This window comes from Suricata suricatta, chromosome 11 (assembly GCF_006229205.1).
Source record: "Suricata suricatta isolate VVHF042 chromosome 11, meerkat_22Aug2017_6uvM2_HiC, whole genome shotgun sequence".
Classification (NCBI taxonomy): Eukaryota; Metazoa; Chordata; class Mammalia; order Carnivora; family Herpestidae; genus Suricata; species Suricata suricatta.
In genome coordinates this window covers 12177169-12203094 of record NC_043710.1, presented here as the reverse complement: position 1 = coordinate 12203094, position 25926 = coordinate 12177169, and the positions used below count along the sequence as shown (strand labels likewise).

Below are 25926 nucleotides of genomic sequence, written 5' to 3'. Positions count from 1 at the left end.
TTCTCTGAGCACCCAGATTTGGGGGCACATTCCTTTATATAGCCTCACAGCTCCGCACTTATCACAACTGCAAAAGTGACTAGTTTTACTATGTCTCCCTATTCAATTTTTTATTTTTCTCCTTGCCCCAGCACTTAAAATAATGCTCATCACAACACTCCCTTCAGATCAGCCCGCAAAAAATGTTATGATGATCCCTAAAGTTGCAAAATTATTTTAATTTTTTTAATGTTTATTTATTATTGAGACAGAGAGAAACAGAGCATGAGCAGGGGAGGTGCAGAGAGAGAGGAAGACACAGAATCCAAAGCAGGCTCCAGGCTCTGAGCTGTCAGCACAGAGCCCTACGCGGGGCTCAAACCCATGAGCTATGAGATTGTGACCTGAGCCAAAGTCGGACGCTTAATTTGACTGAGCCACCCAGGCACCTCTGTATGCAAACTTCTATGTGCATCTACGTTTTTCTAAAGAACAATGGCTTCTGTTGGAATTTCTTGGGGGTCCAAGACCTGAAAGAAGTTAATAACCTTCCCCAAGGAGGGGTGCTTATGTGGTTCAGTCAGTTAAGCATCCAACTCTGGATTTCATCTCAGGTCATGATCTCAGGTTTTGCGAGGTAGAGCCCTGCATTGGCTCTGCACTGACAGCATGAAGCCTCGTTGGGATTCTCTCCTTTTCTCTCTTCCTCTCCCTGGCCTTCACTCTCTCCTCTCTCAAAAAATAAACAAACATTAAAAAAAAAAAAAAAAAGAACTGTCCTCCAGGAGCTGAAGACGCTCTCCATTAAAACAGCACTGCCAACCCAGACCTGTACTGTGCAAAACTGTCCCCACTAGGATACAGGTTCTAAGAGGGCAAGAATCTTTATCTGTTTTGTTCACTGATGTATCCCAACCGCCTGAAATGGTGCCTGGTCCGTGATAGGTATAGGTGTAGAGAAAGACCGTAGTCTCAGACAAATTGTAATAGTTGTGAGAAGGGTACATGTATTGAATAGCTATTGCTACATAACAAACTATCCCAAAATATAATGGCTTAAAACATTTATTATCTTGGTTTCTCTAGGTCAGGAGTCAGGGTGCAGCTTAGAGGGGTCCTCCGCTTCAGAGGCTGTCACAAGGCAATGAAGGATCCGCCAGGGCTGTGGTCATCTGAGAGCTCGACTGGAGAAGCATCTGCTTCTGAGCTCACGCTCACAGTTGTCGGCAGGAGTCAGTTCCTCTCCAGCCAGAGGCGGCCGTCCTGTGTTCCTTACCACCTTGCCACAGGGGCAGCTACATGATGAAGCTTGCGTCATCACAGCAAGCAAGAGGAGAGAGGGAACTAACAAGATGGCCACTACAGGCTTTTGTACGGGAACCTCTGAAATGGCACCGGCACCTCTGCGGTGGCTCTGTTTGTTAGAAGCAAGTCTGTAGGTCTGGTGCACGCTCAAGGGAGGCAGACTGGCCCGGGAATGAATAGCAGCAGGCCAGACCATCTCAGAGCCTGCCTATTCCAAGACATTTACGTGTTTTCTCATCTAGCATCCGGTTCCTCTGAAAACCCAGAGAAGGCACAGACCAAATGCCTCTGGGTCAAGCAGGCGATGAGAAAAGAAGAAAGCAGTGGTGGGAACATTGCTGCTCCTCCTCCAGCAGCTTGCCGCCAAGCAGGAACGTAGGCTGACTTGTGAGAGCTTCCACACTCTCAAAAGATGGCAAAGTCCCGACTTTCATGAGACATTTCCTGATTTTAAAACTGTGATAATCTAGCAAAAATACATGAGGATTAGGAGTTTCTGACTCTTCTCCATGCCAGGGCCTAACCCATCTTCCCACCCTCTATGTGTGTTATCTCTCTCTTCTCCCCACCCTCCTGCTCCCTCCCCACCTCCCCCACTGGTCACAGGGCAGGGACCAGGCACATTCACTCTGGACACTTTCTATAGCTCTCTGCACATAGCAGGCAACGGTCAATATTGTTGAGTGAAATATGAAATTGCTGCCCTGTTTCTCTTTAAGGAGCATCCCCCCACCCCCATCCCTGGAGGAGTGATTAGAAGTGGGATCTGTTAGCTGAATAAGCTGGGTCCTGGCACTTGCTTTATGACCTTCGGCAAGTTACTAACTTTTCAGACTTCAGCTTCTTTGTCTAGAAAGTGAGAATAACTGAGGGCACTGGGTGGCTCAGTCAGTGGAGCATTAGACTTCAGCTCAGGTCATGATCTCATGGCTCATGGGTTCAAGCCCCCTGTGGGGCTCTGTGCTGACAGCTCAGAGCCTGGAGCCTGCTTCTGATTCCTTGTCTCCCTCTCTCTGACCATCTCCTGCTCATGTTCTGTCTCTCTCTAAAATAAACATTAAAAAAAGAGAGAAAGTCAACAAAGTGAGAAGCATACCTGCTTCTGAGTTGTTATAAGGATTCACTGAAATAGTAGACCTATTAACACACCACTGCCACTTACTAGCTATCCTTACTGGCTCCCTGGCACCTCTCCCCTTCATCCACTATCTACCACCATCTTCTGCTTCCTACCCAGGAGAGAGCCTCTGAAATGCCCATCTGTCACTCTCACTGCCAGGGTTTACATCCTTCAACAGTTTGCTGATGCCCTTAGGAGGAGAATCCAAACTCCTCGACACAGCTCCTCAGGCTCTTACGGAGCTGTGCCTGCCCGGCACCCCCAGTCTCATCTCTCCCTACTATCTCCCTTCACACTGGGCCCCAGGCCCGCTGAAGCGGTTTCTCGAATGCTCCACACTTTCTGCCACTTCAAAGTTTTTCTAAGTGCCATTCCCTCCAACTGGAACCTCTTCTCTGGCTCCTGCCGCCTCTTTGTGATGTTCCCGCTATGCATGATCAGAATGTTTGATGTTGCTTGCACAAGATCTGTCTTGCTCCCCGCTCCCCACTCCCAAGCCCACGCTAGCACAGAAGAGGCATTCCCGGAACTGTCCGCAACAGTGCGGATCCTGCGGGCAGACAGCGCCACCTGTTGGCCCAAACTTGTACTTCAGTACCTAGAAAAAGGCCTTCCCCTCCGGTTGGCTACTAAGGTCGGTGGACATGGTTTTGAGGCTCTCCCAGGGTCTATCGTGTCTTCTCACACCAGGCTTAGCAACAAGCCAACCAAAAAAGCTAACCCCGAGTCCTTAGTGTGACAGAGGCAGACACTTTCCTAAGTGTTTTAGTTATTAACATAACTCATTTTCCTAGCACTCAGTGAGGTAGGTACCATTACCGTTTTGTGCAGGGAGTAACTGAGGCACACAGCAAGTAAATGCCTCACCCATGATCACACAGCTAGAAAATCTCACCCCAGACGGCCTGCGCTTTTAAGCCCCAAACCCACTGCCTCTTTTGCTTCCTTTATTCTCTGCCCGAAGACCCGGTGGGGTTCCACACGGTGGCATTGGTGGCAAACAAAATCCCACCTGGAGTGACCCACACATTCTGAAAGCTGCACGGTTCTCTGGGGCTCTCAGGACGGGAAGTCAAGGCACCGGCTTCCTCACGGAGATGTGAAAGTGCAGCAGTGGGCACTGGCCTCCACATGCTCACTCCACTTGTGACTTCCAGGAAGCAACCCTTCTGGGCCTCCACTGCCCAAGGGAACCCCTGGGCCCAGGTGAGTGGATTCAATCAGACTGTTTTGTTTCCATGGAGGCATGTTATTTGCACGTACGTATTCCATCCCTAGTGGGAGAATCCCAGGACTTTCCTTTCTGTGTCTTTGTCTTCCTTCTTCACGGACCATGATGCCAGCTGAGGCGGTCCATGCAACGACACCAAAGAAGTGCAACGGGAGCAGGTCATTCTGACATTTTGCTAGCTCTCTGGAGCTATACGTCAGATCCGGGGCTGGTCACTCCACACCTGCTTAACCTGCCCACGAGGGTCACACCAATTGTCCCAGCTCTGTGACCCTCAGCAAATTCAACTTTGCCAACGTTAACTATGCTTAGTCACAATGAGGAACCGCACAAGGACACTGGAGCGTGACCTAGTAAGAACCTGGCACCTGCTTCTCACGCTGTTAATGCTCCCGAGGGCATCTGCCAGGACATTCACGGGCACCGTTATGGCGGCACAGAATGATGGCGGAGCGAGCCACGTCCGACAGCCTGCGAAGAGTGAGGAGTGCGGCCTCTGACTCAGGGGAGCAGCGACCGGCAGTGGTTTTCACTCAGTTGTCTCCCTGGGCCGTTCACATCACACCCGAAGCGGGTCCCTCAGATGTTCAGATACTGTCATTTAGAACCAAGGGGTTGGCAGGGCGCCTGGGTGGCTCCGTCAGTTAGGTGTCAACTTCAGCTCAGGTCATGATCTCACCGTTTGTGAGTTCGACCCCCATGTCCAGCTCTGTGCTGACAGCTCAGAGCCTGGAGCCTGCTTTGGATTCTGTGTCTCCCTCTCTCTCTGCCCCTCCTCTACTCAGACTGTGTGTGTCTCTTTCTCAAAAATAAACAAACATTAAAAAAAAAAAACCACCAAGGAGTTGGCTACTTCCTTCTCAAATCCCATTTCCCATTCACTTGCTCCTCTAAATATTCCTTTACATCTGGAAAAATGCCTGCCTGAGTCTGCTTAAATTTTAAGCTGTTATTTAAACACATGTATAGGGTTATTATTTCCTGAGTGCTTTCTATGCCCTAGTCATTGCTCTAAAAGCTGTACACAGGGGCGCCTGGGTGGCTCAGTCGATTGAGCATCCAACTTAGGCTGAGGTCATGATCTCACGGTTCATGGGTTTGAGCCCCACGTCAGGCTCTGTGCTGATAGCTCAGAGCCTGGAGCCTGCTTTGGATTCTGTGTCTCCCTCTCTCTCTGCCCCTCCCGACTCATGCTCTGTTTCTGTCTCAAAAATAAACAAATTAAAACATCGGACCACTCTGCTTTTAAACACCACGCTGGACCCCCTCTTCTGGTAGAGGCCATGTCTGCTGCTTCTACCCCCCACCCCCCCAGTGCCGGCCACACTGCTCTACATACAGTAAGTGTCAACAAACCTGTTTTAATATACACGTATACACACACACACACACACGGACATACACAGTCACATCCCAGGGCGACAAACACCCCCTCTTCCCCCGGGAGGGAGCGCTACCATACCCTGGCTCCGGGAGGCTCGCCACAGGGAGCCTAGGCCTGGCGGTCTTCACAGAGGACACCCAGCGGGGGCACTTTTATTAGACACGTGGGAAGGGGCCGGGCGCACCTCGGGGCGTATACTGCCTGGGGCCTCACACGGGCCCAGAGCCCTGCTGCACCCGCTTCATCAGCTCTTCATCCTGCATAGACAACTCTGTCAGCTTTTTGCCCATCCGCTCGTGGATGTCCAGGTACTTGGAGACGCAGCGGTCCAGGCACACGGACTCGCCCTTGGACAGCTCTGCTTCCTTGTAGTGGGGCGGCACGCACTTACGGTGGCAGGCACTGGTCATTCTGGGGGGAAGCAAGGGCCAGGTCAGGTCGGCAGCATCCGGAGGCATACCAGGAACTCTCCACCCTTCCTCCCTGCTGTGCTGACCGCAGCTCCCAAGCAGGCAGTGTAAACCCTCAGTCTGCATCGCAACCATCTCGGGATGTCCTCGAGAGTCCTCACCTCATCTGAGCCCATGTTTATGACAAATTATATAGGAACCCTTAGGTGACCACTGGCCACTTTCCAGGCATCATACCAAGCGCTTCACACAGACTGTTATGCAGTCCTCACGATAACCCTCTGAGGTCGGCACTGTCACTAGCCCCATTTTACAGATAAGGGATGAGGGCACGGAGAGCCTCCATATCCCATTAAGCTTGGATATGAACCCAGAATGCAATCTGATCTCAGAACCTACATTTAAAAATATTTAAAATATTCGAAAGGATTCTAACATAGAGCCTCCAAGATAAACCATCAAGAGAAAACACCAGGGAGCTCATGCTGATTAAAACAGCAAACGTGTGGATTGCTTTCTGCAGTGTGGGCTCAATACTTAGAGCTAGTCCTTCACTTCTTCATTTAACATTTGCAATGTCTCCGTGACGTAGGTGCTATCATTATCTCCACTTTACGGGAGAACCACCAAACAACCAAGTGATTTGCCCAAGGCCATCATGGTGGTCACGGGTGGGAGTTACAATTTGTTCCCAAATTTGCCCCATGGCTGTGGGCACTAGTTTGGAGTCAGACAGAGGTGCTGGTTCTGACATGCTATTGACCAACTGTGAACCCTGAGGAAGTTATTTAACCCCCAGAAGCCTCAATGTCTTCATCATACAGTGGGACAGCTAAAATTAACCCAGGGGATCGTTTTGACGATTAAAAACGATTAGGTGTGTAAAATGCTCAGCAAGCACCGGAGGTGGAATAAGAGTTTAAGAATTGTTCACTGCTGCAGGGGCACCTGGGTGGCTCAGTCAGTTAAGTGTCCAACTTCAGCTCAGGTCATGATCTCATGGTTTGCGGGTTCGAGCCCCGCATCAGGCTCTGTGCTGACAGCTCAGAGGCTGGAGGCTGTCTTCGGATTCTGTGTCTCACTCTCTCTCTGACCCTCCCTCTCTCTCTCTCAAAAAACAACAACAACAACAAAAAAACTGTCTCTCTCTCTCTCAAAAAAATAATAATAAAAATAAATAAATGTTCACTGCTAAGTGGGCTAAGTACTGCTTGTCCAGAGAGAAGTGCTCAACGGCTTCTGGAACCTAATCAGAGCTTTAACTGACCTTCCTGCTCAGCTTCTTCCTCGCCATCTACAACCTAAATGTCCCACTCGTTCTAGTGTCCCCATACTGTGCCTGCATTAACTCTCAACCATGAGGAGCACAGGTGGGCCTGGGTACCCTCAGAAAGGTACTCTTAAGAAAGGATGACCTAGGATCATCCTCAAAGACAAGCTAACCCACGGTCGGCTCTTACCTGTTGTACATATCAGCCATCATCTCTACCTCCAGCTCTGCAGCCAGCTGCTGGGCCCTGAGCGGATCCATCTCAGCCCTGCACCGTGGAAAAGATCTCCTTCTGGCCTCCTAGTCCTGGGGGCAGACATCCCCGTCAGCACCCACCCCTCCCATTCAGTTTCCCATCCTAGGGGGATAGAAGGCGTGGAGAAATCACAGAACTTCGGGTGGGCAGGACCCACCGACCTCAGGGAGTTCAACCACCCCGTCTCATAGATGTGGAAACCGAACCCTAAAGGGAACACTGCCTAGCCCAAGGTCACACAGCGCATCAATGGAGGGGCTGGAAATCGAGCCCTGACGCCCAGTCCCTCGTGGTCACTTCTAGCTAGAAGACGGGGCCCTCGCCAAGGAGCACTAAACCGCGGGCCTGAACCTCCAGGCCCCTGGGGATCCGATGCCACGCGGAGCTAGGGCGCACAGGTCCCGGGCCAGGGGCTGCACCTCCGAAATGGAGGCGCCATCATCAGGGTCACCTTGAGGCGAGAGGCCACTTACCACGGCCTGGGGCCACTCTCAACGCCCGCGGCGTCTCCAACTTGCCTCAAACACCAGAAACTCACCGAGCGACCAGGTAGGCTAAGGCGGAAGCACGTGGGTCACTTCCGGGAGGGAAGTCCCGCCTTTTTGGTCAGACTCGCTTCCGGAATGAGTACCATCGAGGTGGCGCTGGGAAATCCGCTACCATAGAGAGGGAGCCGCCGGCCGTCGCTGAAGGCGAAGGGGCCTTGCCAGTGCTAGAGAGGACACCAAAACACCATAGAGGCTTGGGCGGAGTGCAGAGCGCCTGCAGCCTGGCGGTGAAGTCTCGGGTTAACGCAGAGAAGTCTGAATTGAACTGCTCCGTGGGAAGGCGCCGCAGGGCCGACCTCGGTAACCTCGCCGCCGCCCCCGGAGGGTTGAGGCCACAGCCACAAAGTAGGCGCGGAGAAGGAAGGACGCTTCCTAAAAGCAGTGCTGTTTGTGCTGCACATTAAGGTCCTCTGGAACGCTTTAAAAGACCCCGATGCCCATGCTTCACCTCATATTAATTAAATCAGAACTCCTGGGAATAGGATCCAGGCATCACTAAATGTTTCAAATCCTCCAGTGATTTCTTTGTGCAGCCAAACTTGGGAACCGGCGTTCCACGGGACCGTGGGAATACAGCTGCATGTAGATCCTAAGAGTTCTCTAATTGCACGGTTCCTGCTCACGGAAAGATGAGACGTGCATACGGTCTGTTTGGTGCAACTTCTGTTAGACGCCCTGGGCCATAAAGAGATGAATAGGAGCAATTTTGGCTGCCACCGGAGCTAACCTAGTGTATCTGAGAGGAAGGAGGAAGGTCTTGTGAACTCTTCATCTTAACGGATTTCATGTGTTCCTCGATCCGCACCCCTACACAACAAAACCCCATCCCAATCCTTTGATTTTTCAAGGGATTTCCCAGTAAACGAAATTTACAAGATGCAGTTTAGTGGTGCAAGCATACACTGCCCATTGGAGAAGGTGGGCTGGACACTATATGATTGGTCACTGCATGCTTCCCTGATTCCCCGAGAAGGTCAAGATTTTAAACACTGGCCCTCATTTCTGCTGTAAAGACTCATCTTTCTGAAACGCTGTGCCCCCATACTTTAAAATGAAGGTATAACAGAGGTCTCTGGTTAGTTCAGTTAGAAGAGCATGCGACTCTGGGCACCTCCATCCCATGGCGAATTTGAGCCCTATGTTGGGTGTAGATCTTAAAAAAAATTTTTTAATAAAATTATGGTATAAATATATAAAGTAAAATGACTAAAACATACGAAACTTAAGCTCAATTTTTTAACATAAGCTTAATTTTAAAAACATACCTTTTTAAAGTTTATTTATAAACACGTGAGTGGGGGAGGGGCAGAGAGTGGGAGAGAGAATCCTAAGCAGGCTCTATGTGTCAGCATGGAGCCCAAGGAGGGGCTTGAACTCAAATCGTGAGATCATGACCTGAGCCAAGATCAAGAGCTCAATCCACTGAGCCACTCAGGCGCGCCCGCACCTTACATACTCATTCTTAAGACCACCACTCAGAACAAAATACCATATATTTCCAATACCCACAAAAGTTATCTTACAGAGGCACCTGGATGGCCCAGTCAGGTAAGCATCCTACTCTTAATTTCAGCTCAGGTCATGATTTTATGGTAATGAGTGAACCCCATGTGGAACTCCAAGCTTGGCATGGAGCCTGCTTGGGATTCTTTCTCTCTTCCTCTGCCCCTCTCCCACGTGTTTTCTCTCTCTCTCAAAAAAAAATTGTCTTATGTTCCTTCCCAGTCAATATCCCCTCTCCCAAAGTTAACGACTATCCCAACTTATTTTTTTAATGTTTTATTTATTTATTTTGAGAGACAGAGAGAGGGAGAGAGGGGCAGAGAGAGAGTGAGAGACAGAATCCCAAGCAGACTGCACTGTCAGCATAGACAGACGTGGGGCATAATTTGTGGGAACAAATCATGAGATCATGACCCAAACCGAAACCAAGTTGGATGCTTAACCAACTGAACCACCCAGATGCCCTGCTCCGACCTCTGTTGGCCACTCTTGAACTTCATGTGAATGGAGTTACACATTATTTTCTGGTTTGTGCCCAACTTCTTTAGCTCAATGTTGTGTCTGTAAGATTTCACCCACAGTGTTGTGCATATCTGTTATTCATTCTTTAATTGCTGTCTAGTGTGTGATTGTATGAATAAGCTACTATTCATCTATCCATTCACCTTTTGATAGACTTTTGGGTTGTTTCCAGTTTGGGGCTATTATGACAATGCTTCTGTGAATACTGCACATATATTTTAGTGGACACGTGTTGAGCTGGTTTTTGCTTTTCATAATATAGCCAATGTATTATGGAATATTAAGAAATTTCATGGGAAAAGGAGATGGGTTCTTTTTCTTTTTCTTTTTTTCTTTTTTTTTTTTTTTTTTGTGAGAGACAAAGAGAGACAGCGCAAGCAGGGGAGGGTCAAAGAGAGAGGGAGATACAGAATCTGAATCAGGCTCCAGGCTCTGAGCTGTCAGCACAGAGCCCAACACAGGGCTCGAACCCACAAACCGTGAGATCATGACCTGAGCCAAAGCCAGATGCTTAACCGAGTGAGCCACGAGGGCGCCCCAGGAGATGAGTTCTTATAAGAGTCATCTGCTTCCTTGATGGGATTTTTATTAGGTGTCACAAAAGGTTACATACTATACGATTCCATTTAAATAATATCCTCAAAATGACAAAATTATAGAGACAGAGAGATTAATGGTTGCCCAGGGTAGAGTTGGGGTGTGTGTGTGGGGGGGGTGCCATGAAAAGGGTAGCACAAGGGAGATCTTTGTGGTGACGGAATGGCTAAGCATCCTGACTGTGCAGGTGTTAATACAGATCTAAACGTGATAAGATGTCCTAGAGCGATACACACCATTGTTCCAGTGCCGACTTCCTGGCTTTGATATTGTTTACAGTTACAGAAGATTTAACCTTCAGTACTTCCTCTGTACTATTGGGGCACCTGGGTGGCTCAATTGGTTAAGCATCCGACCCTTGATTTCAGCTCACATCATGATCTCATGCTTTGTAAGTTCAAGCCCCACGTTGGGCTCTGTGCTGACAGTGTGGAGCCTGCTTGGGATTCTTTCTCTCCCTCTCTCTCTGCACCCCCCAACTCATGCACCCCCTCTCAAAATAAATAAATAAATAAATCTGTCAGCACCACGCTGAAAACCTGGCCTCTCAGTCTCCCATGTTCCACCCCTTCTGAGCCCCCAGCCTCCCAGAAGGGAGTTGTGTATTTGTTACTCACCATGGAACAGTGTCGTCCTCTTGGTTGAGACCTCAGCCCCAACGGAAGGGGTGCTGGGTTGTCACCCAGCACCTTATATGGGCCCTGACCACTCATGAGGGTGTAGAGAACACAAAGCCCGGGTGGGTTCCTCTGAGATGAGCAGGAGGTGAGAGAGAACGTCAAGGGATGGAACGGAAAGGTCATTCTCTTAGCTCGGTGACAGAGCTGGCCCAGTCTTGATCACTGTCATCCACTATTCCCATTCCTCACCACTTCCCCTCAACTCCAGCGCTGGCCATTCTGTCCAGGCCGCCACTGTCTCATACCTGGGTTACTGCAGGAATGTCCTGACTGCTTTCCCCGCCTCAGTTCCTGCTCCCCTCCCCCATCTATTCTCAAAACAACAACCAGAGTCATCTTGTCAAAAACTAAAGTTAGATCATTTCTCTTCACAACCTGAAAAGGTCCACTGGCTTCCAATCACAGAGCAAAAGCCAATATCCTTAAGTGGCCTCTAAGCCCCCACGGGATTGCCCCCTCCCCGTCCCATGACCTTCTATTAACTTATTTATTCAATATATATTCATTGAGCACCTCATATGAACCAGGCAATTCGCTAGAGCCTGGCCACACAGCCATGAGCAGGGCAGATAAAGTCCCTGCCTTCACGGAGCTTACTCCAGTGAGAGTCAGATCATAAGGAAATAAATAAAACCAACTCTGGATTCCAAGAAATATCATGAAGAAAACAAAACAAGCCGACATGATGGAGAGGAAGTGAGGCTCTCTGAGGAAACAGAATTTGAGCAGAGAGCAGCATGAGAAGGATGAACAGTCTCGCAAAGAGCAGAAGTAAAATGGTGACAGCCCTGAGTGTGGAAAGGAATTAATTTATTTAAGGGACAGAAAAGAGTCTGGAGTCGAAGGGGCTGGGGGAGGAGGTCGCGGGGAGTCCCAGGCTTCAGCAGCGATGGGGGCGGGTGTGCCCTATTCTCCCAGGGGAGTACCTCTCTTACATCCCAGGACACATTAGAGAAGGTACGATCGATTTTTCCGAGCAAAGTCTCGATTCAGTACAAAAATGTGTTCAGAGACTCCTATGGGCCCGAGCTTCAGCTTAAAACAGAATTCAGTCCTGTATTTTCTAGACTCCGAGCCCAGCGATCTATCAGCTTGGGCATCATCCCTCCTCACCTGTTCTTCCCCCTCACCCCATCCTTCTGTGCAGTGTGAGCCCCTGGGACCCCCCGCTGTGGGCAGCTGTCTGTTAGGCCCCTCCGCAGCCCACCCCTCAGCAGCTGTTTCTCTCCGTAGAAGAGTAAAGGAATATTTAAAGGAACTTGGGGTGGGGGTGGGGGTGGGGGGCAAAGGGAACGGGGGAGGCCTAGCCTGGGCTCTGGACGGGCTGGTGAGGCCAGAGGGCTGGTGACCATATTCCACCTGGGCCCGTGGATGGTCTGCAGGGTCACCAGGGCCAGGCAAGTACACTGGGAAGAAAGGTGGCCACAGGATGGACGTCACCAGGGTCAGGGCAGGAAAGACACGCTGTGATTGAAAGGTGCCACCTGTCAAATCTTCCCGGGAAATCTGAGCCTCCTAGGCCAAGGGAAAGTGTTGTACCAACAGGGCGGTAAACAATGCTCTCCTTGGGCCCAAGGCTCCTGAGGTGGGGGTTGGGGGGTGTGTGGGAGGGAGGAGGAGGGGGGAGGCGGGGAGACCCAGGAGCTGGGGGCTAGAAGCCACGGGGCTGGAGCTGAAGGCAGCCGGGGACTGAGGCGCTCAGCTGGAGGAAGGAGACAGCTCCAAGCCCCCACGCAGAGGCCACACAGGTAGGAGAAGCCCCAGCCGGTTCTCAGTGGCCCCTGTGGCCACCCACCCCCCCCTGCCACCTTCAGAGGCCTGGAGCCTCTCCACACAGCCCCAGAGTTGGAGAAATGGAGGCTCCTTACTAATCCTCTCCACCTCTTTGTCAACTCTCTTTAGATGCCAGAGGTCAGGGACCCAAGCCCTAGGTGTTGAGCAACTTGAGATCATTCACAGAGTCGCCCACAGGTGGCCATCCACAGGGAGGACCTGACAGGGGCAGAGAGGGCCTTGGGGTCCAGGCCGCTGGGGTGGGAGGCAGACTCTCGAAGCAGTTGAGACTTGGCTTCTTCTCCGAGGGATGGTCCCTGGCTGGGGGGGGGGGAATGGTGGCAGCCTCAGGACCACCAGAAGGCAGATTGGGTGGCAGGGGGTTGGGGACATAAGAACAGAGCCGTCAAGTGTCACCTACACTATTTGGAGCTTGGTACTCGAGCTCCTGGGTTCTTTTTCTCCCAGTCGACCAAGAGAAATCAAGAGAAACCAAGAGAGGGAAAGGGAGCTGTCAGCAATACAAAATGTAGGCTTCCTGGGGAGGGAGGAAGAAGTGAAGAGAGGGAGGGAGGGGGGAGGACAGGGCCTGCCCTGCATGGTAGAGCTGCACTGTCACTCACAGCCACTGGTGTCGCCCACTAGTGAGGCCCCCCTCACTCGGGGCCCCTGGCTGGGGCACTAGTGGGAGGGGCATCCCTGGCAGAAGCACCAGCCTGGGGGTCAGGAGACCTGGATTCTAGATGCGGCGGGGCCACTTAATTGTCCTGTGACTTCACTCAAAGGACTTCAACTCCTCGAGCCTCCAATGTCCAATCTGTAAAGTGGGGCCAGTGATACCTACCTCCAAAGGGCTCGAGTGAGGAATCAGGGAGATGGAGCCGGATGCCACAGTGTCAGCTGTCAACCTGCTGCAGAATCGTGTCGAGGCGGGTGGCGGGAGGGAGCTATCCTGGCTTCTCACGTCCTGAGTCTCTTCACTCCTCATCTATTTATGACAGGCCTGTAGGGCGGAAAGCTGAGGTGGTGAACACGCAGGATGGTGGAGGCGTGTGTGCGTGTGTGCGTATGTGCATGTGTTTGTGTACATCTGTCCGTCCTCTCCCCCACCCCCCAACAGTGTGAGGCATGTAGACAAAGGGAAAGATGGCCGTCACCCTCCACTATGCCTCAGCCAAGCACCACCGCGCTTTGAGGTGTAGAAGGGGCTTGTGAGCACCTTCCTGGCCTTCTGTTCCCTCTGCCTTGTCTTACCAACTAAGTGCCCTCACGGCTGGGTCAGGACCTTATGAGCTGATGTGTGCTGAGTGCTCCTCTCTGGGCACCTACGTGGCTGGCTCAGTCTGTAGAGTGCGTAACCCTTGATCTCAGGGTTGTGAGTTCAAGCCCCACATGGGCGTGGAGCCTACTTAAAAAAAATAACAGAAGAAGAAAATAAAATTGGATGCTTAGCCACCCAGGCACCCCAAAGTCAAGTGGGTATCTAGAATCCACTTAGGCACTAAAGAAGTTGTGTAGCTCTAAAAGGGTAAACCTCAGGCAGAGACTACACTGCTCCCCCCAACCCCTATTAATGTTTTAGGAGACTCCAGTTTTCCACAGAACAGTTTGGAAAACCTAATCTAGATGAATCCTATCTTTGTCGGTGAAAACAGCACTTGAGAAGGAAAGGGTCAGCAGCCTCCTGGCTCCCTGCTGATACACAGACACATTCTGTCCTGCTGATTGGTTCCCAGCTAATCCGTTGCTGGGGCTGCTCCACCCAGAAGGGGCTCTAGCGGGAGGGGTGCAGATGCAGGAGAGTGTGAGCATCTTCGCAAATCCCAGCGCCTCAGAAACCCCGAATCCAGGGACCCCAGGACTCTGGATTGGGGGCAGTAAGACCCGAGCCGGTGGCAGGAACAGAGCCCTGTCACAAATCTGCCTGTCTCCCTGCCTCTGTCCCAACTGCCCAGGTGCCCTGGACACTGTCACCCAGCATGGTGGCTTTGCGGATGGCGGGAGGTATTTTTAGTCAGTGACACAAGCGCCTACTTCTCTCACCACCTGAGTCATGCCCTGAACACTATTTGAGGATTGTTTTCTTTGTAAACAGACACCCAAAAGGGGCAGGGGAGGAACGAGCTGGCCCTGTCCCCCCACCCCCACCTGTTTTCATAGATCCCACAGTAGCTGCAGTATTTGGACAAGAAACCTCACGCTAAGGTATCATGATGTCCCTCTCCCACCGACTCATCCCTGGCAGTCGGAGGCTCAGATGTCTCTGGCGGAGGTTAGGAAGAGTGCGTGTCTATTCTTCACCAAAATAAACTCTTCCGTGTCCCGGCCCGTCTTTCCTGAAGATCACAGGTGGAGCTGTGCCAGGGCTGGGGCGGCTGGCTGAGACCCAGTCACCAGCGGGCCCAGGTTTTCCCAGATTGGGGGCGTTTTTACACCACCCCCAGAATGAAGCCACATCTGTACCCTGAATGCCTTCCTTTGAATTAACTTATTTTTAAATCCAATAAGTGTATTTTTAAAAGAAACCTTATCTCCCTATTGGAAATGGAAACTCAATATCACTGGCCAGAAATAGAAAGTAACTGTAAAAATAAGTACAGTGGGAACAGAACAGGACTATTAAATTCTATCTATGTGCTCCCGCCTGCTGTGGGCTCCATTAAAATGGGAGACTAGCCTCTGCCGCACTGGTGTTCCCGGATGCCGGCCACACTGTAAGCATCTCACTGGCTTCATCAGAAAGAGGCAGGATCATTGAAAAGGCATTACATGATCTAATGTCCTCTAAAGCCCCAGCCCCAGCCCACAGAGGGCTGTCAGGAGAATGCCATCCAATGTCAAGTCAACATGGCCCAACACTGAGCCTTTGGGGAAGGAGCACTTTGGGGAACGTCGAATCTTGCTCACGTCACAAGCCCAGGCAGTGGGAGACCCCGGACGGACCAGCAGGCCCCCAGACCCCAGGGCCAGCACTCTTCGAGGGCAGGGTCCTCACCAGTGGGCATGACCGGGTCCGCTTGTCTCCCCTTTCCAGAGATGGAGCAGAAGGAAGGGGAGCCCTCCAAAGATGGGACCACTGTCTCCCCAGCCACAGAGGCCCCTGTAGTGATGCAGGGAGAAGGAGCCTCTGGTGAAGAGGAGGGAAAAGCCACAGCGGAGAGGATCCTGGAAGAGGGGTCCCCGGATGGCGTAGAAAGGCAGGAAAGAGCGCCAACTGAGGATGGCACTTCCGCTGAACTTGAGGGGGAAGCAAATGGGCTGGATGAGGCCAAGGTGGAATCCAAAGGGGAGGCTGAACTTCTCAAGGAGGATGGCGGAAAGGAAGAGGTCACGGTGGCCACCCAGGAGATGGATGATGGGAAGGAAGAGACTCAACTTGACCCCAAGGAGGCCGCGCTGGCCTCTGAGAAGCCTCCAGCTGAGGAGAAGCAGGCCACGCTCGGGTCTGGGGAGGAAGCCCGTGTGAACGTAGTGGCCGAGCCTGAGCCCAAGCAGGCCACTGGGGAGCAGGAGGCCAAGACTGGAGCCAAGGAGGCTGATGGGAAGGAGGAGGCCACAGCGGCCTCCCAGGAGGACAGCGACCAGACACAGGAGACAACAGCCAAAGCTCAAGAGAAAGCCAGCGCCCCAGAGGCCAGGACAGACTCTCAGGCGAAGGCTGCTATGGAAGAGGTGGAGGACGAGGCTGATGTGAAGGAGGTAAGCACTGCGTGAGGCAAAGGAGAGGAGGCAGAAGGCCCCCCGCCAGTGTTCTGGAGCCCCCGGCCTCCCAGGAAGCCAGCCTCCGCCCCACCCCATGTTATTCCTTTGGGAAAGTCCAGTCTTCCCACAGACATCGAGAGACTGGGGTAGGGGACACAGGCTGTCTTCTAGATCTTTCTGCAGTCTTCACAAAGCCTTGGGCAGGTGCTTGTGGGCCCATGAGCCTGCACAGACCATGTTCGTTCCAGGAGTCAGGGAGTCCTGAGCAAGAGCAGGACCAGGGTGTGGAGAGAGAGTTGGAGGAAGGAGCAGGAGTGATTCCCAGCTCCCCAGAGGAATCGCTGGAGAGCCCCACGGAGGAGGGCAGTGGCCTCAGCCCCGGTGAGTGAGTCCAGGGAACTACCCCGAGGGGGCGTGCAGACCACACGGCCTGGGCACTCCAGCTTCTCTCCCTCCCCTTCCCTCCCTCCAGGTGGGGTGGGTCCAGACACCGCAGCTTCGGGAGAGACCAGTCCTTCGGCCAGGTAACGTCAAATTGTGGGGCCCCAGCCCCTACTCCCTCTACCGTCGCCTGAGCCTGGGTCTCCCTGGGGCCCGATCTTGAGATACTCCAGGATTCCTGGCTTCCGGCCCCCTATCCCAGGGCAGAGCCCACGAAACCAAGGAGCCGGAGGATGGGAGCAAAGGGAGCACGGGAGCGTGGAGCACCCCTGGTCGGCTGGCCCCACTCCATTGCAAAAGCGTCCTCCTCGCAGCCTTGACTGATCTTCCTGGGGCTCCTGGTCGCGTGGCTCTCAGCACATTCTGTGGTGTCAGCACTACCCACAGAGCATGAGCAGAAAGCCTGAGTTCAGACCATGACTTTGTCACTTACCAGCTGTGTGGCCTTGGTTTTGTCCCTTTTATCCTCATCTGCCAAGTAGGCACCATGCCTGTACCTACCTCAGAGGATCACTGTGGGGCTTATGTGGCATAAAATATACAAAGCACTTGGGATGCCCGGCTGGCTCAGTTGGTAGAGCATGCAACTCTTGATCTCGGGGTTATGGGTTCGAGCCCCATGGTAGGTGTAGAGATTATTTTAAAAGAAAATGTACAGGGGTGCCCAGCTGGCTCAGTCGGTGGGGCACCGACTTTCGGTTTTGGCTCAGGTCATTATCTCACGGTTTCATAAATTTGAGCCCCACATGAGGCTCTGCGCTGGCAGCATGGAGCCTGCTTGAGATTCTCTCTCTCCCTCGCTCTCTGCCCCTCCCCCACTTGCACTGTCTCTGTCTTTCTCAAAATAAAAAAAAATACACTTAAAAAAATGTATAAAGCACGTAGCACAGGGCCGGGTACCCGGCAGGTGCTGGATAACGGGAGAGCCTCCTTCTTGCTGTCACATAACCTAACTCAGAAGCAGCTTCCTTTATTTGGCCTGAAATTCACCTCTGTGTCACTTGTGTAAAGAGAGGTAAGGGGTCAGTGTTCTCTGAGCCCTCAGCCAGGTAGGAGTCGGCCACAGCTGGGTGTTCCACACGCTCCCTAGATCTCAAGCCTTAGCACCGCCTTGTCAGGCAGTGCTTCCCGTCCCCAGTTTACAGATGAGGGTGCTGAGGCTCAGAGAAGTGACATGACAGTCCCAAGATCACACAGCAAATAAGAGGTAAAGCCAGGATACAGACTCAGGTCAGACCTCACGCTTTGCTTGGTTTAGCCCACACATCTCCACCAGAGCACGTGTCCCCCAAAGTTACACGGAGCCTCACTGACCCCCTCCCGGTGCTGGGCACAGAGAAAATGTGTGCAGGGAGTGGGGGCCTCAGCTTCCTAGGCCTCTCTTGACTGCAGGGAGCTCCCACCGTAGCCAGCCCCCCACCCCTGCCCCCAGACCCTCTCACACTTCTCTCTACCTTCCCCGCAGTGAGTCTTCACCCAGCGATGCGCCCCAGAGTCCCACGGAGCCGCCTCCCGCACAGGAGAAGAAGAAAGAGAAGGCACCGGAGCGCAGGGTGTCGGCCCCTGCGCGGCCCCGGGGGCCCCGCGCGCAGAACCGCAAAGCCATCGTGGACAAGTTTGGCGGGTAGGGCGCAGGCCGCGCTGGGCTGTTCCCCAGGAACCCCGCAGAGGAGGCCCGGGCTCACGCGGGGGGACTGACACCCGGGGGCCGGGGCTCCTCCCTGATGGAACCTTCCGCGGCCTGGCCTTATCCATCCCAACCTTTCCCTGCAGGGCCGCCTCGGGCCCCACGGCCCTGTTCAGAAACACGAAGGCCGCCGGCGCAGCCATTGGCGGCGTCAAGAATATGCTCCTAGAGTGGTGCCGGGCCATGACAAGAAACTACGAGGTGGGCACCGACCAGGGGCGCTGTGGGGCAGGGGACCCTTCCCCAGGGCGGCAGGTCCGTGCGGGGCCGGCCCGAAGGCTGTATCCGGGCTCACCGAGGCTGCTCCGGGCTCCCTCCCCTGCAGCACGTGGACATCCAGAACTTCTCCTCCAGCTGGAGCAGCGGCATGGCCTTCTGCGCCCTCATCCACAAGTTCTTCCCCGATGCCTTCGACTACGCCGCCCTGGAGCCCACGCAGCGCCGGCACAACTTCACCCTGGCTTTCTCCACGGCTGAGTATGCGCAGGGGCGTGGCAGGGCTGGGGGCGCGGCACATTCGCAGGGGTGGGGGTCGGGGGTCAGATGGAGGGCGGTGGCCGCACATTCATGAACCCCACAGACACTCTGCGATCACCAGAGGCATAGCAGTAGGTGAACATGGCAAAATCCCTGTTTGCTGTGGCTTACGTTCTAAAAAGCATTTTTAAAATTTTCTTTTTAATGTTTATTTCTTTTTGAGAGACAGAGAGAGACCAAGCACAAGTAGGGGAGGACCAGAGAGAGAGGGAGACACAGAATCCGAAGCAGGCTCCAGACTCTGAGCTGTCAGCACAGAGCCAGACACAGGGCTTGAACTCATGAACTGGGAGATCATGACCTGAGCCGAAGTCGGATGCTCAACCGACTGAGCCACCCACACGCCCCTAAAAAAATTTTTTTCTAACATTTATTTATTTTTGAGACATAGATTGCTAGTGGAAAAGGGGAAGAAAGAGAAGGAGACACAGAATCTGAAGCAGGCTCCAGGCTCTGAGCTGTCAGCACAGAGCCTGATGCGGGGCTCCAACCCACGAACCATGAGATCATGACCTGAGCCGAAGTCGGACACTTAACCAACAGAGCCACCAGGCGCCCCTGCCATGGCTTACATTCTAAAGGGAGAGACAGATCATAAACACACAGTCTGTGTGAAATAGAATGCCGAGGGCAGGGGTAGGTGCCCTAAAGAAAATGCAGGCTGGGAAAGAAAGAGGAGAAGCTGGCCTGCTGGTTTAGAAAGGCAGGTTGCAGAGAATTGGGGCCACAGTCTGACTCTGCCATTTGTTAGCTGTGTGACCTTGGACAGGCTCCTGTACCTCTCTGAGCCTTCACACTCTTTTTTTTTTTTTTATGTTTTTTATTTATTTTTGAGAGACAGAGAGAGATAGTTCGAGCAGGGGAGGGTCAGAAAGAGAGATACAGAATCTGAGGCAGGCTCCAGGCTCTGAGCTAGCTGTCAGCACAGAGCCTGACGCGGGGCTCGAACCCACGAACCATGAGATCATGACCTGAGCCTAAGTTGGACACTTAACCGACAGAGCCACCCAGGCGTCCCAACACTCTGATCTTTAAAATGAGCGTGGCATTTCCTGTGTCGCAGGATTAGTGTGAGAACTGAGTAAATAAGGAAAGTATAACAGTGCCTCACCCACGGCAAATCCTTCAAAAAAGAATCTTAGCTGTTGTTCCTTTATTGTGATGAATGACACAATGATCATTATTAATCGCTTTGGAATCTGTGGTGAGGGAGGTTTACTGCCGAGGGCCGCAAGGTGGGACTCAGTGGGGGGGTGGGGGGATGGAGCAAGGGGGTGGTGCTGGAAAAGCAGAAGGAGGGTGAGGGACAGGGTGGCCCAGGCAGGAAGGACCTGACAGGCAAAGAGGTGGGCTGCTGGGTGGCAGTGGAAAGGGTATGCTCCCGCCACGGAAGCGTCGATGCCAGCCTCAGCCAGAGCCGCCCTCTCTCCCTACCAGGGAGGCTGGCTTGAAAGCACCCTGATGGCCGCAGGCCTCCCAAGGGGGGCACGCCAGGAGCACCTTCTGCCCGGCCCCAGGAGAGACTCTGAGCCGCCTGGTGGAAACAGACTGCAGAGGATGTCACCAGTGAAGGCAATTCTGAGGCCCCAGAGGGCAATGAGGGCACCTCCAAAGCCCTGGGACAAGACATAGGTCACAAGGGATGTTAGTAAACACCTGGTCTGGAACGCTGAGCCCTCTGGTCTAGTCCAGACCTGGCCGCCAACCTGCTGGGAGGGAAGTGCTAGGGAAGCAATGTTCTCGCCTCTGGACCTGCAGGTCCCTGTGGGCAAAACAGGAAGAGTGAGGCTGAGCTGTGCTTTTCTTTATCTTTTCATTTAAAAAAATTGTTTATAAAGTTTACTTATTTATTTTGAGAGATAGAGAAAGGACGTGAGCAGGGGAGGGGCAGAGAGAAAGGGAGAGAGAGAAGCCCAAGCAGGCTCTGGGCTGTCAGCACAGAGCCCCCTGTGGGGCTCGATCTCATGAACCATGAGATCATGGCCTGAGTCAAGACCATGAGTTGGACACTTAACCAACGGAGCGACCAGGTGCCCCTGAGCTGTGCTTTTCGAATGGGGTCTTTCTTTTCCAGCAGGTTCTTCATACAAAAGGTTAAGTGAATGCCCAACATATAAAAAGATTAAAGGAGGACTTTTTTATTTTTCTTTTTTCAAACTTTCATTTAACGAAATAGCACTTTCGTTATGGAATTTATTTATTTTTTTTATTTTATTTATTTTTAATACAGAGAGAGACAGAGCATGAGAGGGGGAGGGGCAGAGAGAGAAGGGACACAGAACTGGAAGCAGGCTCCAGGCTCTGAGCTAGCTGTCAGCACAGAGCCTGACGCGGGGCTCGAACCCACGAACGTGAGATCTGACCTGAGCCGAAGCCGGAGGCTCAACCGACTGAGCCACCCAGGCGCCCCACGTTATGGAATTTAGATACTGCTTCAAGCACGATCTCATTCATAGAGCTTGGTGCTCATGGCTGTAACATATATGTAATTAAACAGGCACAGAAGGTGCAAAGCGTGTCCTAATCCAAATGATAGTTGCCCACAGCCTGGCTGACATTGGACCACGTGACCCATTAACACAAATCTTTACAATCCTCTGGCTTCTTGGTTATTTGAGCTCATCCCTCTTCTCAGCCACCTGCTCGTGGTTACGAGTTTCTGCCAATAACTGTACCACCTGCAAAATCTTGGTTTCAAACATTCTGCTCTCTACCTGTCCTCACCCCTCACCTTTCTAACTCACTTCGTTTAGCACCCTCACTGCAAGAGATTTTTTGTTTCCTGGGGACTTCTAATCCACTAATATCTCCATTTTCCTCTCTCCATCCGCTTCCTTATGTCCTCGATTTCATGGTCTATCAATGTCATCACTCAAGGCGGGGGGACCCTTCTAGGACTGGAGGGGCTCCTGGCGTGTGCCAGCTCAGGGCCCAACACCCCTCCCAGGATGCTCCCCGAGGCCTGTGTTGGGGGCCCCATGGCACCAAGGATGCAATTGGAAACCCATCAGCTTTCTCTTCCAGAAGATCCCTTCCAGGTTCACATTTTCCTGCCAAGGGATGGAGCGAGTGCCTTTGGGTAGGAAACCAAGGAGGTCGGGAGGCCACATCCTGCTCTGGGCTCAGAAGCACCTGTAATGGTGAGAAGCCCCATGACTTAAGGGTGACCAGGCACTGGGCACCCTGCTGAGTGTGTTCCTTGGTGCCCTCTCGTTCCGTCCCATCGGCCATCTTACAGTGTGGGTGGCAGTAGTGGGGCTGGTCACTCGACATCCTAGGTTCATATAGGAGGGCAGTGGCAGGGCCGTGACATGGGAGTGAAACCCCCAGTGGAGACTGAGAGCTCGAAGTGAACCCCAGGAACCCCGTGTCCCTGGCCTGCAGGACACGGGTCATTGTCCTCCTCCTGTGGCTGCCTTGCCGAGTTCCAAGCCAGAGCCACGGGCAGGTGAACTGAACAGTCAGGCGATGATGCCGAGCTGCCAAGAGGCATCAGGCAGGAACAAAAAGGGAAGGATGTTGGTGGGGATGCCCAGGGCCGGTGGATGCAGAGGTCGACCTGCAGGGTTCCAGTCCTGCCCCTTCCTTCTTAGTGCTGGGAGTCATGGCAGCTGACTTCCCTTCTCTTCGGGGTTGGTGTGAAGATTAGGTGTGCCAAGTAAGGGGGCCCCTTCCATGGCCACGGCCTCCCACTGCCCCCGTTCAAGAACGCACCTGATTCCCATGGAATCCTGGGAGAGGGAGAGCAGCCAGTGCTAGAGGCCCCAGAGGGTTCCCAGCATGGCCCCGCCCCCTGCCCAGGGCCCCTGGGAATGAAGCGGCTCCTATGTAGGGGACCAGCACCCTGACCCACAGCCCAGAGCCAACATCACTCCACTGGGTAGCAGGGAGCATATCCTGTTCCTGGAAATCTTCCAGTCTGTGCCCCTCCCCCGACTCTCAGGCCAGCCCAGCGTGGGTGTCAGCCCAGCTGTCTCGAGCCCCAAGAGAGGATTTCCACTGGGGCCCCAGATGCTCCTGCTGGCAACACTCGTGGCAGTTGGACAGGCTGGGGCTGCCAAGACCCAGCTTCAGGGCAAGGATGTCAGGGACAGGCTTAGGGTTGAGTTCCAGCTGTGCCACTCACTTTGTCCTTGAGGAAATCCCCCAAATGCTCAGTCTCCAGCTCCTCTTCTGCTGGTTGAGGATGGAGGGGAGGAGTGCATGGGATCACACAAGGGGAAACCCTGATAAAACGCATGGCATGTGGTACCAAGGCCCCGAGAGTGGTTTGCTCTGATTATCGGGCTTGGCAAAGCGGGGTGCAGCCCATGGCCCCAAAGGGCAGCTGAGAAGTTAGACAAAGAGGACTTGCTACTAAATTCCATGCAGTCCCTCAAACATGTGAAGCTCTCCTGCCTCAGGGCCTTTGCACATGCTGTTTCCTCTGCCTGGAATCCTCTTCCCTGAGCACCTACTAAAAAACACCTTGACATAGGAACCTACCCCGTCTCCCTTCTCTGCTTTATTTCTCCATAGCCCCTCTCATCATCTGATGGACCATTTATGGCATGTTTGATGAGTGCCTGTCTTCTGCCATGAGACTGTCAGTGACACGAGTGGGGAAGTGCGGGTTTTGCATGGTGCTGAATTCTCTACAGGAGTGCCTGGCACACAGTAGGTCCTCAGGAAAGACACAGAGACTGCATGAAGGAGACTGTGCATCTGAAGACCGTGGAGATGGTGCCGATGCGGGCCGCACTCTGGCTAGCACTGGGCTCTGTGCTCTAAGCTTTTACGGGGCACCAGGCCTTCCAGAGCACACACGTGCCAGCGCATGAGGGAGCAGGTTAAGGTAGGACTAGAAACCAGAGGCCTTCCTCCCACATGAGCACACACAGGGCACTGGAAACATGGGCTCTAGGGTCAGGCCAAGCTGCGTTTGAGAGCGAACTGTCAGGGCCTCAGCGATCTCCTCTGTACAATGGGATGGTTGGCTCAGATGACCTCCCGGCTCCAACACACACAGTTCTGTGGGTTTCATCCTTGCTGAGCGGCCCCCTGCCCCTGCCCCCCCCCCCCTTCGGCTCTGGCTCTGCTCCTCACCACTCCCACCTCTGCCCCTCAGGAAACTGGCCGACTGTGCCCAGCTGCTGGAGGTGGACGACATGGTGCGGCTGGCAGTGCCTGATTCCAAGTGCGTCTACACCTACATCCAGGAGCTGTACCGCAGCCTGGTGCAGAAGGGGCTGGTGAAGACCAAGAAGAAATGAGGAGCTGACCTGCGCTGTAGGCAGAAGTGGGGAGGACGCCCAGCTGGCCGCCACAGGCCCGAGGCCACAGAGCAGGTGCTTGAGTAAGGACAGGTGGCACCAGTCATAAATGCATTAAAAGTACTTTTGTAAAATCCTGTGTGGCCCTTCAGCGTACCCCCCCCCCAAGAACCTCACTCACTCTGGGATAAGGAAGCCTGGCCTCCGGGCTTCCTCACGTGACACGATCTTCTCAACAACCATGACACCATTTGGGAAAGTACACCGCTAAGCAGCTGTGTGATTCTGGGCCAGTGACTTAACCTCTCTGAGCCTGTTTACCATCTAAACAGGCATAATAGGCGTTCCAATCTCACGGACGTGTCGAGAGGGTTAAATGAGATAATGAAATGGGCAAAAAGGTTTGCCTGGTGCCTGTCACATTAAGTGTTCAATAAGAGAGACCAAAAGTAAACACATTCATACGTTTTGAGCCATCGGTGGTGTTTTTCCCAATTTTCTTTCTTCTTTCTACACTTCTCCTAGATTAGGGAATTCCAGGACAGGTGCTAGAAGATTCTCTAGAAATCCCAGACTAGGTGAGTGGGGCCTGGGGTGATGCCCTCAACTGAAAGGCACCCTACATTTGTGTCTTATGAGTGGTGGCTTTTCTGGCAGCTTCGACCCACTGCCCCATGAAAGCCATTCCTTCAGGTCAAGTTAATCCCTTTGGCTTGGGCTGAAGTTTTGGCTGGGCTGGGCTTTTCTTTTATTTATTTGTTTAAAAATTTTTTAACGTTTACTCATTTTTGAGGGACAGAGCACGAGTTGGGGGGGGACAGAGAGAGAGAAGGGGAGACACAGAATCCGAAGCAGGCTCCAGGCTCTGAGCTGTCAGCACAGAGTCCCACGCGGGGTCTGAACTCACGGACTGTGAGATCATGACCTGAGCCGAAGTCAGATGCTTACCCGACTGAGCCACCCAGGTACTCCTGTTTATTTTTATTTTTTATTTTTTAAATTTATTTTTTATTAATTTTTTTTAAAGTTACATCCAAGTTAGTTAGCATATAGTGCAACAATGATTTCAGGAGTAGATTCCTTAATGCCCCTTACCTATGCCCATGTCCCCTCCGTTGGCTTGGCTTTTCCATTGCTCATTAGAAATGTACCCCTGAGCTGCTTGTACCTTCCTGCTGACAATCCTGTCTGGCTTTATCAGCCATTTGGAGCTTGTGTGTGGATGAGAACAGCTCATGAAAAACACAAACAAGGGGCACCTGGGTGGCTTAGTTGGTTAAGCATCCGACTTCAGCTCAGGGCATGGTCTCACAGTTCGTGGGTTCGAGCCCCATGTTAGGCTCTGTCCTGACAGCTCGGAGCCTGGAGCCTGCTTCCGATTCTGTGTCTCCCTCTCTCTCTGACCCTCCCCTGCTCACACTGTCTCTCTCTCTCTCAAAAATAAACAAATGTCAAGGAAATTTTTAAATAAAGAAAACACAAATGAAAACCAGACAGTTTGGCACTATGCTAGGAGGTGTGGATCTGCCCGGATTGGCAGAGCTGACCTGGCAACCCACCGAAGCACTCTGTGCCTCAGTTGCCTCATCTGTAAAGTAGGGGCATGTTGACAGCCTCGTCCCCTGTGGCCAGCTTTGCCCACAGTGTCTGGGGTTACATGAGGCTCGAAGCCCAGATAGCCCCACTTGTGGGGAACAGGGCCACACCTCTAGGAGATGGAGCTAACCCC

At 52.8% G+C, this 25926-nt stretch overlaps 2 protein-coding genes across 4 annotated transcripts; one reads left to right on the top strand and one right to left on the bottom strand.

Annotated features, from left to right (window-relative positions):
• Positions 1 to 4976: 4976 nt before the first annotated feature.
• TIMM10 (translocase of inner mitochondrial membrane 10) lies at positions 4977 to 7598 on the bottom strand. Of its 2 annotated transcripts, none has more exons than XM_029914493.1 (3): positions 7494 to 7598; positions 6890 to 7005; positions 4977 to 5430 (listed from the first exon to the last, which is right to left on the bottom strand). In XM_029914493.1, the coding sequence occupies exons 2-3, from the start codon at positions 6958 to 6960 to the stop codon at positions 5229 to 5231; spliced, it is 273 nt and encodes a 90-aa protein (XP_029770353.1). In that variant the 5' UTR covers positions 6961 to 7005; positions 7494 to 7598; the 3' UTR covers positions 4977 to 5228. The 2 variants fall into 2 exon arrangements, with proteins under 2 accessions (XP_029770353.1, XP_029770352.1); XM_029914492.1 differs by having other exon boundaries at positions 7429 to 7538.
• Positions 7599 to 12467: 4869 nt separating this feature from the next.
• Positions 12468 to 24358, top strand: SMTNL1 (smoothelin like 1). 2 transcript variants are annotated; one of them, XM_029914491.1, is made up of 8 exons: positions 12468 to 12553; positions 15613 to 16277; positions 16529 to 16661; positions 16753 to 16804; positions 18187 to 18345; positions 18495 to 18609; positions 18734 to 18885; positions 24053 to 24358. In XM_029914491.1, the coding sequence occupies exons 2-8, from the start codon at positions 15615 to 15617 to the stop codon at positions 24195 to 24197; spliced, it is 1419 nt and encodes a 472-aa protein (XP_029770351.1). In that variant the 5' UTR covers positions 12468 to 12553; positions 15613 to 15614; the 3' UTR covers positions 24198 to 24358. The 2 variants fall into 2 exon arrangements, with proteins under 2 accessions (XP_029770351.1, XP_029770350.1); XM_029914490.1 differs by lacking the exon at positions 12468 to 12553 and having other exon boundaries at positions 15493 to 16277.
• The last annotated feature ends 1568 nt before the right edge of the window (positions 24359 to 25926 follow it).

Bases quoted from the DNA above. Each gene is read 5' to 3' on its own strand.
- TIMM10 (XM_029914493.1), bottom strand. From the start codon at position 6,960: ATGGATCCGCTCAGGGCCCAGCAGCTGGCTGCAGAGCTGGAGGTAGAG. The intron at 5,431-6,889 runs GTAAGAGCCGAC...GCTTCCCCCCAG, and splicing joins ATGGCTGATATGTACAACAG to AATGACCAGTGCCTGCCACC.
- SMTNL1 (XM_029914490.1), top strand. From the start codon at position 15,582: ATGACCGGGTCCGCTTGTCTCCCCTTTCCAGAGATGGAGCAGAAGGAA. The intron at 16,805-18,186 runs GTAACGTCAAAT...CCTTCCCCGCAG, and splicing joins GAGACCAGTCCTTCGGCCAG to TGAGTCTTCACCCAGCGATG. The intron at 18,610-18,733 runs GTGGGCACCGAC...CCTCCCCTGCAG, and splicing joins CCATGACAAGAAACTACGAG to CACGTGGACATCCAGAACTT.